Raw genomic sequence first — 10,862 nt, 5'->3', positions numbered from 1 at the left:
TATCTATCTATCTATCTATCTATCTATCTATCTATCTATCTATCTATTTATTTATTTGAACTTAATAGACCGCCCTCCCTCGGAGGGCTCAGGGCGGTTTACAACAACAACAACTAATAACAAATAATACCACGGTACAATAAGTACCGGTACAAATTAAAACACAGCAATTAAATCATAATATAATGTAATGTAACTTAGTAATGCAACAGAAGATCTTGTTCAGATCTAACAATAACCCTTCCCTTTTTTTCCAGCTTGCCAACCCCAAGTTCATTTCTTTCTCCTTGTAGGGGTCAAGGAAGTCTCCAGGTGAACTCTTGGTGCACCGGCCTCAGAAGACGAAGGTCCCAAGAGAACTCCCCACCCAACATAACACAGCTCTGAAACAATACATTCTTCAACAGGGGTCCCCAAACTTTTTAAACAGGGGGCCAGTTCACGCATGGCCAGAGCCCAGCCGGGGGCCGGACCAAGTGCCGCCCGCGGGGGGGGGGGGCGCCATGCATCCGCCCTCGACCCGCCCCTGGCCGAGCCCCCCACCCCCGCGGTCCCCTTCCAATCTGGCCCTGAAGCTCTGCCACCTTTCTCTCTCCCCCCTTTGCCGCATTGGTACGGTCACCTCCGGCCGCTTGGAATGAGCAGCGAGTCGCCCGCGCTTGAGGCTGTTTGTAAACCTGGGGAAAAGGAGATAGAGAAGGGGGAGATCCGCTTCTGCCCAGCGGGCCGGATAAATGTCTTCCGGGGGCCTGATTTGGCGCCCGGGCCGTAGTTTGGGGACCCCTGTTCTTCAACAAGGGCGTTAGGAGCTTGTAATCAGATTTCAAGTTCCCAGCCGGGCAACCTGGCTTCCTTCACTGCAACTGACCCAGTACAGTGTCATAGTCAAAAGTGTAGGGCTTGGATCTAGAAGACCCGGGTTCAAATCCTCACTTGTGCCATGGGTGCTCACTGGGTTACTGGTCCAGAGACACATTCTCTGCCTAACCTACCTCACAGGGTTACTGTGAGGATAAAATGCAGGACACGATAATCATGTAGATGATGATGATGATGATGATGATGATGATGATGATGATGATGATGATGATGATGATGATGATGATTATTATTATTATTATTATTATTATTATTATTATTAATTGGGTTTATAGACCGCCCTCCCCCGAAGGGCTCAGGGCAGTGTACAGTACAAATAGAGCACAATCAATTTAAAATACAATAAATATGAATTAAGATGGCTCTAATAAAAATAAACCCTACCCCATTAAAATGCAGCTTATAAATTTATACGATAGTTAGAAAACTGCATACATGCCCTGCGCCTGGAATTAGGTGCGGATGCCACCAATTTCTACAAATTCCTTCCCAAATCCACATTTCCCATTGATTTCTGAAACCGGGACCTGGTTTACACATGAGGTGGCAGAGCCCCCTGGTGGTCGACTGCTGAATCTGGCTTCGACTTTTCTTTGCACATAAAAAAACCTCCCAGCAGATAAAAATCTAGCAGATTCATACCTTTCTTTTTCTTGGAAGTGATGGTTTTCTAATGGCAGGGAGTTGGCAAGGTCACCCACATGGAATGTAGGAGCGCGGAAATGCATCTGGTGCTCCAGATAAGCCTCTGCCACTCAGGTGGAGGAGTGGGGAATCAAACCCCGTTCTCCAGATTAGAATCCACCTGCTCTTAACCACGACACCACGCTGGATTCAAATCCAGCTCTTCTACCTAACAGGGTGGTTTGTTGGGAGTGGCAGGGTGGAGGGGTTTTGCACTGATGTATTTAGTGTGGGGCTGGCTAGGATGTGAGCCATGGGTGCTACTTGCATAGGGGTGCCCAAGCAGTCCCTTTGCAAAGGAGCTGCTGCTCAGAGGGCTGGTCTACCCACTATTAAAAACCAATGGGTTGTCCTGCCTGCCCATTTTTCTTAGCAGCGGGTAGACCAGATAGCTTAACTGTGGTTGAAAGGACTGGGTAGACCTGGCCGCTGGAGATCGGCTCTTCCAAGACGGGGAAGATCTGACCGGGGGGGGGGGGGGTTGAGAGGAGGGCACCCTTTCCAGTAGGTGCACCCCTGGGGCGATGAATGCCAGCCTTGGGTGAAGCCTTGGGCACCCTTATTAAATATAATTTCTTATTGCCGCTGGATTCAACATCTGCCCGCTTCATTGGTTTGTAACCTGGCTTGAAAACACAAAGACCGTCAGAGTTCCAGCCAAAGCTGAGCTGTGTCACACCTGGCCGCAGGTAGAACCGCTCCTCTTAGTTCATTGGTCAAGCCTTTAGCCAATGGCGGCCGGGCAAAGCCGTCGTTTTTCCATCCTTGCTCCCCGGTGGACACGCCCATTTTCCTACGGCCAACCAATCCTGAGGCAGGTTCACAATCTTCTTTTGCCCCGTCAAGACGCGGGACCACGCCCCGCTTGGTTGATTCCGCCAATCCCGGGACGGAGCTCCACTCACGCACGCGCGTTTTGGAGAAAGGAAGCCTCAGGGAAAAAGGGAGCCCCAATTTTTCAACTAGACTATCTTTCCCGAAATGCATCGCAAAGCCTCCAGCCGGCAGGGGCCGCCAATGCCGCGCAAAGCTTCCTGGGACATGTAGTTTATTTACTCTCCCAGCCCTTCTACTGTTTCCAGGCGTTTGCTTTTTCTTTTTCTCCAACGCCTGGGTAGGAGTGCGAGTTTCGGGGACGGAGAGGAGGCGGAAGCGGAGGTAAGGGAGACCCTCCAGCGCTGGGGAAGCGGCCACGGAATCTGCATGCATATCTGGTGGCTGAAGGTTCCGCAGACCAGAGCGGCATGCATGCACCTGGCAAGTGGCTTATAAGGCTCCGAGCAAGACTCCTCTTGTCCAGCTCAAAGAAGCCTGTGCAGCTGGTCCCTTCTTTGAAGCGCTGGGGATGATTTCCAGATTGATTGTGAGGTTCTTTGTGCACCTCGCAGGGTGGTTAGACACATTTGCATCTGTCAGGGTCGAGTTCATTTACCATTGCGGTTGCAAATGCAGTCATTAATGCAATTGCCCGATGCAACAGCAAATACAGCTGTAAATGAACTCCATCCAGGCACATGCAAATGTGCCTTACTCCCCTGTGAGGTGCACAAACATACAACTCACCACATAATCTATCCACACTGTGCTACACAGAGAAACACATCTTACTGTGATGTGCCTCTGAAGATGCCAGCCATAGATGTGGGCAAAACGTTAGGAGCAAAAACTACCAGACCACGGCCACACAGCTCCGGAAACCCACAACACCCACTTGATTCTAGCCGTGAAAGCCTTTGACAATATAATTGGGGGGGGGGGGGCACAAATTTCCAGGAATGGGACTGGGACCTGTTCAGGAGCTCAAGCTCATAGATGTTTTTTGCAATCGTCTTACTGAATATTTGCTAAGTCCCATTAAGCATTTCAACAGGGATGTTTGTAAAAATGCCAGCAGCTGGGGAGAGGGTGTCGAATATCAGTGTTGTTAAGTGTTGCATAGAATGCTAAGGAGGGAGAGAAAATCTCTGAAAGGCAATCCATTTCCTGACCATTTGGGGAGACATAGTCTCTCAATAATGTGGGGAAATTAGCTCAGAGCAGTGGTGGCGAACCTATGGCACGGGTGCCAGAGGTGGCACTCAGAGCCCTCTCTGTGGGCACGCGCAAACAGAGTGCCCCCCTTCCACACATCTAGGCTGGCCTGGGCCGCTGGGCTCGATTATTAGCATTAAACCTAAGACCTAGTTTTGGGGAAGCAGTGTAGGGAACCCTGTTAAGCGCTGTTAAACCCCACTGATTTTCATGCAAAGAACGAAAGCGCGATCCTTTACGTGGGAGTAAGCTCAGTTGCTGGCAATGGGGCTTGCTTCTGAGTAAACCCTCCTAGGGTCGTGATTCACCCGTTGGAAGAGTTGCACGGTTGCTTCAAAGCAAAGCCACCGACTACCATCAAGCTTACTCCTGAGTAACGCACACCTCGGAGCCAACAGTTTTTTCTAAACTGAAGCCTCAGTATTCAGGTTAAATTGCCATGTTGGCACTTTGCGATAAATAAGTGGGTTTTGGGTTGCAGTTTGGGCACTCGGTCTCGAAAAGGTTCGCTATCACTGGCTTAGAGCATAATTGTAAGAGTCTTGGGAAAGGAATCTTTAATACCAGATTATATGGAGATTAGCTCTCAGAAGGAAAACCACGGAGAGGAATATGATACAAATTTGACAATCTTTAGGGAGGGGTTCACAAGCATCTGATTCAATTCAGCAAACATGCACACACAGAGTTCCTAAGATACAGATAGGTTTGAAAATAGATTTTGGAATAGAAATAGGGTATGGGGTATATGGGCAATATAACCTGATCAGGAATTGAAGAAGTCTGGTTACGGGGGGAGGTGCGACGTGTTGGGCCAAGCAACAGAGACGGAAAGATGTCAGTGGCACTGGAACAAGGTGGATCTTTGTAGCCAAGATCCACCTCTGGGGGTGTCAGGACAACCTTAGGGGATGGTTTGGACAACCTTTGGGAGATATCAGACCAGCCTTTGGGTGCATTGTTGTTGAGAAACAATGGAGTTCTGTAAGGTGGCCAAAAGTAAGTTAGTTGCAGGAGGGAGTGTTTGGAGAAGGCCGTGATGTCTTCTTGTATTCATTCGGCAATGCTACTGTTTCGTATTGGGAACACATTCTTCTGTGAAGCTGTGAAACTGAAAACATGCTGGCGTGACATGTAGGCTGTGTACATGAGAACTGGAAAACCATTCTTTAGGTCCGTGGTGGCGAACCTTTGGCACTCCAGATGTTATGGACTACAATTCCCATCAGCCCCTGCCAGCATGGCCAATTGTAGTCCATAACATCTGGAGTGCCAAATGTTCGCCACCATTGCTTTAGGTTTTTTTTTCTTTTATTAAGCCTTTATTGGCATATAAAACGGGACAAAGTTTTAAAATAAAGCAAGGTTAAGAAATACAGTTAAAATTGCTAAAATTACTAATTTCCAGTATAAAATTTGCAACAGTTTCACAAAAGAGCACATCAGAGCTGTTCAGGAGATTGGGTATCTTATAACACTCATGCCACTGAGAACATTGCAAGAAAATGGAATTCATGTATTTCATGCGTATCTTATTGTATTTAGGGCATAGAAACAGAGAATGGTCAAGTGTTTCAACCGTAGTCACATCACATGAACAAACTCTTTTAGAACGTTCCATATTCTTAAATCTTCCCTCCAACAGAGCTGATGGCAGCACATTACATCTTGCAGTAGCCGAGGCTCTCCTCTGGGTGGGATTAATCAGCAGACGAAGATATGCTGCCATAATTCCTCGCTCGCATGGGATTAATAATGTAGTCGGAGAACAGGTTGTCTTGTCAGCATGAGTCAAATTATGAAAATCAAGATCCAAGAGCCTATTCTTAACTAGTCTGAAGGCTTCCAGCTTTGTAAGCATAAGGAGTGATTCCAAGGGGAAACCAATAGCTTCAACCTTTCTAAAGATCAAAGTATACCATTCTGAAATAAAGTGATCTGATAACAGAGAGGGAATATAGCTATTGGATCCCACTAGAAAATGTATATGCAGCCAATATTTTATGGCCCTTATCCATGCCAAGGTTTCTAGAATTGCTTGGCCCATTGCTTTAGGTGAATATGGTGATTGCCAGAGAAGGCCTCTCTGCCATACCAACATCACCTCTCTAGGCTAGCACGTGGGCAGGGAGACCTGAGAAACACCCCCCCCCCCCCCCGCTGTGCCAGAGGAGTATACTAACAGGTCCTTGCTGTTGCTTCTGTGTAGATCTGGCAGGTTTCTCTGCTGGGCTCCACAGCTGGCAGATCCGGCGGCATGAAAAAGAGCTCTAGAGCAGTGATGGCAAACCTATGGCACGGGTGCCAAAGGTGGCACTCGGAGCCCTCTCTGTGGGCACGCGCACACAGAGTTCATCATGTGGGGGGTGGAAAATCACCCCCCCACACACACACACATCTAGCTTGGCCTGGGCCACTGAGCACAATGTGCGTGCACCGCGGTGAGCAGGGAGGACTCGGATGGCGGGCCTGGTGCCTGTGCTCCAGGTGGCTGCTGCCCGAGGGGGGGGGGGCACAGAAGAGGCAGAGATGCTAGAGAGGCACAGAGCAGTGCACGTGGGACTTGCTGGAGGCTAGAGCAGGCTGGCCCCTGCTCGAGCGGGTGGGGTTGAGGAAGGGGGAGCCAACCGTTTTTTTCCCCTAAACTAAAACCTTAGCATTCAGGTTAAATGGCCGGGTTGGCACTTTGCGATAAATAAGTGGGTTTTGGGTTGCAATTTGGGCACTCGGTCTCAAAAAGGTTCGCCATCACTGCTCTAGAGGCTGAGGGGCTGTTCAGAAACAGCGTCCTGACCTTCAGGGATTCAAATGATGCGACTTAGCCTGATCTCTGCGATGCTGCCTTGTTCATCTCTCCTGATCTCCCATCTCTTTTTGCAGTCACCGGCCCGTCTCCATGGTCCATGCGTTCTTGATCCACACCGTTCATTGCCGTCCTGGAGATGAGGCAGGGCCCTGCCGAGTTCTGTATTCAAGGGTCTTCAGTCCTGAAGGGCTGGACAAGGGCGGGTGCCGGGATGTTGAGAAGGAGCGGTTGTGCAGAAGGGAGCAGATTCTGGCCGTGGCAAGGTAACTAAATCAAAGCTGCCCTGGGGAGGGAATGTGGCGTAGGAGGTTAAGAGCTCATGTATCTAATCTGGAGGAACCGGGTTTGATTCCCAGCTCTGCCGCCTGAGCTGTGAAGACTTATCTGGGGAATTCAGATTAGCCTGTGCACTCCCGCACATGCCAGCTGGGTGACCTTGGGCTAGTCACAGCTTCTCGGAGCTCTCTCAGCCCCACCCACCCCACAGGGTGTTTGTTGTGAGGGGGAAGGGCAAGGAGATTGTCAGCCCCTTTGAGTCTCCTACAGGAGAGAAAGGGGGGATATAAATCCAAACTTCTTCTTCTTCTTCTTCTAATTTAAAGATGGGTTCTTGGTCGTATTGTGAACTCTTGAAATCTCTACCAACATTCATTCACGCTGGGTTTTCACGCTGGGGCTTTAACCCAGGAATTCCCAGGCTTCCTGAGACTGTGGGTACGTTTGCAATTCTGACATAAGATGGTGGGCACAGTCACAAAATGGTTGCTTCAGGGGGTGGGGCTGGCCACTAAATAGCTGAAGCAGCTCCTTTTCAGACACTCAGGCAGGGGTGTAACGAGGCAAACTGGAGCCTGGGCAAAACCTGAGTTGGATGCCCCCCCCCCCCCATGGGTGGCCACCCCACCACGGCCCCAAATTTTTTTTTGCACCAAGTCATTGGTGCCTGCAGGGGGTGCATGCTTAGACATATCGCCACCAAAATTTCAGGGTCTCATCAGGAGACTGTCCTTATGCTACCCCCCAGGTTTGGTGCAGTTTGGTTCAGTGGGGCCAAAGTTATGGACCCTCAAAGGTGTAGCCCCCATCTCCTCTTAGCTCCCATTGGAAACAATGGGGGAAGGGGGCACCCCCTTTGGGAGTCCATAACTTTGGACTCCTTGAACCAAACCTCACCAAACTTGGGGGATAGCATAAGGACAGTCTCCTGATGATACGCTGAAATTCTGGTGCCGTTAGCCTAAAAACTGCGCCCCCTGCAGGCCAAAAACAGAAACCACTAAAAATACCCAAAAACTAACCCTGCATTTTTGGTGCCCCCCACAAGGTGATGCCCTGGGCAGCTGCCCACCTTGCCCAATGGGCATTACGCCCCTGCACTCAGAGAGGATCCTTAAGCTGCTATGGTTGCAATCGTCTGCATAGCCAGTCAGAAGCCCAGCTCTGCTTCTATCTCTGATTTGAAATTAAGCTTTTAGTTGATTTTCGTTTTAAATGTATCTTAACTATTTTAATTTGGATTTTAACTGTTAATAGCTGTTTTAATTGTTAAATTGCTTTAATTGTTTGTTTGCACTCTATATGTTATTTACGAATGTAAGACGCTCTGAGCCCTTGTGGGGAGGGCGGCACACAAATCGAATTAGATAAATCAATCAATACGTGGCCCCTCCGTCCCACTTTTCATAAACGCTTGGTGGGCACCAGGAATGTGCCCATGGGCACCACGTTGAGGATCCGTGCTTTAACAGCTTCCCTCAGGGCTGCCAGTTTTCAGGTGGTGGTAGGAGATAAGAACATAAGAACATAAGAACAAGCCAGATGGATCAGACCAGAGTCCATCTAGTCCAGCTCTCTGCTACTCGCAGTGGCCCACCAGGTGCCTTTGGGAGCTCACATGCAGACTGTGAAAGCAATGGCCTTCTGCTGCTGCTGCTGCTCCTGAGCACCTGGTCTGCTAAGGCATTTGCAATCTGAGATCAACGCAGATCAAGATTGGTAGCCATAGATCGACTTCTCCTCCATAAATCTGTCCAAGCCCTTTTTAAAGCTATCCAGGTTAGTGGCCATCACCACCTCCTGTGGCAGCATATTCCAAACACCAATCACACGTTGCGTGAAGAAGTGTTTCCTTTTATTAGTCCTAATTCTTCCCACCAGCATTTTCAATGGATGCCCCCTGGTTCTAGTATTGTGAGAAAGAGAGAAAAATTTCTCTCTGTCAACATTTTCTACCCCATGCATAATTTTATAGACTTCAATCATATCCCCCCTCAGCCGTCTCCTCTCCAAACTAAAGAGTCCCAAACGCTGCAGCCTCTCCTCATAAGGAAGGTGCTCCAATACTTCAATCATCCTCGTTGCCCTTCTCTGCACTTTTTCTATCTCCTCGATATCCTTTTTGAGATGTGGCGACCAGAACTGAACACAGGACTCCAAGTGTGGTCGCACCACGGCTTTATATAAGGGCATGACAATCTTTGCAGTTTTATTCTCAACTCCTTTCCTAATTATCCCCAGCATAGAGTTTGCCTTTTTCACAGCTGCCATGCATTGAGTTGACATTCCCATGGAACTATCAACTAAGACGTCCAAATCCCTTTCCTGGTCTGTGACTGATAGCACTGACTCCTGTAGTGTGTATGTGAAGTTTGGATTTTTTGCCCCTGTGTGCATCACTTTACATTTTGCTACATTGAACTGCATTTGCCATTTCTTAGCCCACTCACCTAATTTATCAAGGTCCGCTTGGAGCTCTTCGCAATCCTTTGTGGTTCTCACCACCCTACATAATTTGGTAGTACACAAGTGTCCAGCCAACAGAGATCAATTCCGCTGGAGAAAATGGCCCCTCTGGAAGGCAGATTTTGTGATCTTCTACCCGATTGAAGTCTCTCTCTTTTTCAAACCCCGCCCTCCCCAGGCTCCACCTTCAAAACCTCTGCATATTCCCCAACCTGGAGCTGGAAACCCTCCCCCCCCCCCCCCCCCCCCGTATCTATCAGCTGCACATATGCCCTCCCCATTTGTCTTTTCTCAGGCAAGCAGAGTCGGCGTGCAAGTTATCTCAACAGGCCTCTGGGAAGCCGGCCTCCGACCACCCCCTCCCGCTGCCAGATGACTCCGTTTCCCTGCAGGATGCTCCCTGGGGGGTCTTCCGCCTCCTGCGGGGGGACCCCTTCTGCGAGGACAAGACCGTCCTCTGGCTGGGCGTCCACTCCCTGGGCTTTGCTCTGGTCTGCGACCCACACGAGAACCTGATGGTGGCCGAGAGCGCCCTGCGGCTGGTGGTGAAGTTGCTGCTGGAGCACCTCAAGCTGTTGAGTTCGGGGAGCGACGTGGTGCTGAAGGCCGACAAGACCGAGGTCATCCTCGGCAGGTTGCTGCCCCACGGCCAGCTGCTTTTCCTGAACGACCAGTTTGCGCGGGGTCTGGAGAGGGAGGTGGCCGCTGCTCTGGGCAAATAGGAGGGCTGGAATCGATTGGGCCAAAAAAAGGGTCTCTCTCCTTGTGTGACCCGTGAATAAAATGCCGTCTGCTGCCGGAGGGTGTAGCGACAGGCATGGGTGGCTTCAAAAGGGGGTTAGACGGGTTCATGGAGGCCGCGTCCGTGAGCAGCTGCTAGCCAGGGTGACTAAGTGGAACTTCCACGTTCAGAGGCAGTACACCTCTGAATCTCAGCGCCAGAGAGGATGCTTTGGTAGAGATGCACGGCACCTCCTTCCCCTACCCAAATATTGATCTGCTTCTGCGTGTGCCCTGCCCTGCCGGTAAAATATTGCTTCTACTCTTCGGCATTTTGACATCATTTTTTTGTGTGTTTGAAATATCCTGCATTGTGTGATTGGACTGCAACAATCCTGCAGGCAGGGAGAGCTGGAAATGACCAATTGTGCCTTGCCTGAAGCCACCTCCTGAGTTCACGGTTTGCACTGCATCAATCCAGTGGGGGTGGGGGGAGCAGTGGGTGGGCTGGCATTATGGGTTGCTCCTGAGTCCCCCTGTCTACAAGAGATTTTTTGGCTCTCCAAAGCTCATACCTCCAAAATCTTGTTGATCTCTAAGGGGCTACAGGATTCGAAACTAGCTGTCTTTCTCCAGAGCAGGGAGCAGCAGTGGCGTAGGAGGTTAAGAGCTCGTGTATCTAATCTGGAGGAACCGGGTTTGATTCCCCGCTCTGCCGCCTGAGCTGTGGAGGCTTATCTGGGGAATTCAGATTAGCCTGTGCACTCCCACACACGCCAGCTGGGTGACCTTGGGCTAGTCACAGCTTCTCAGAGCTCTCTCAGCCCCACCTACCTCACAGGGTGTTTGTTGTGAGGGGGGAAGGGCAAGGAGATTGTCAGCCCCTTTGAGTCTCCTGCAGGAGAGAAAGGGGGGATAAAAATCCAAACTCCTCCTCCTCCTCCTCCTCCCCCCTTCTTCTTCTTCTTCTTCTTCTTCTTCTTCTTCTTCTTCTTCTTCT

The 10,862-nt window shown here is 49.9% G+C and overlaps 1 protein-coding gene across 1 annotated transcript; it reads left to right on the top strand.

Annotated features, from left to right (window-relative positions):
• Nucleotides 1–2,481: 2,481 nt before the first annotated feature.
• On the top strand, nt 2,482–10,184 carry LOC125424878 (AP-5 complex subunit sigma-1-like). The gene is made up of 3 exons (XM_048482314.1): nt 2,482–2,721; nt 6,475–6,663; nt 9,438–10,184. Exons 2-3 carry the CDS (start codon nt 6,491–6,493, stop codon nt 9,862–9,864), a joined length of 600 nt encoding a protein of 199 aa, XP_048338271.1. The 5' UTR covers nt 2,482–2,721; nt 6,475–6,490; the 3' UTR covers nt 9,865–10,184.
• Nucleotides 10,185–10,862: the final 678 nt, after the last annotated feature.

Source organism: Sphaerodactylus townsendi, unplaced genomic scaffold (assembly GCF_021028975.2).
Source record: "Sphaerodactylus townsendi isolate TG3544 unplaced genomic scaffold, MPM_Stown_v2.3 scaffold_1307, whole genome shotgun sequence".
NCBI classification, from domain to species: domain Eukaryota; kingdom Metazoa; phylum Chordata; class Lepidosauria; order Squamata; family Sphaerodactylidae; genus Sphaerodactylus; species Sphaerodactylus townsendi.
This window is presented reverse-complemented; position numbering and strand designations above follow the sequence as displayed.

What these genes read in the sequence shown, in the direction of transcription:
- LOC125424878 (XM_048482314.1), top strand. Translation starts at nt 6,491, where the DNA reads ATGGTCCATGCGTTCTTGATCCACACCGTTCATTGCCGTCCTGGAGAT. An exon ending in CAGATTCTGGCCGTGGCAAG is followed by an intron (nt 6,664 to 9,437) that starts GTAACTAAATCA and finishes GTCTTTTCTCAG; the next exon opens with GCAAGCAGAGTCGGCGTGCA.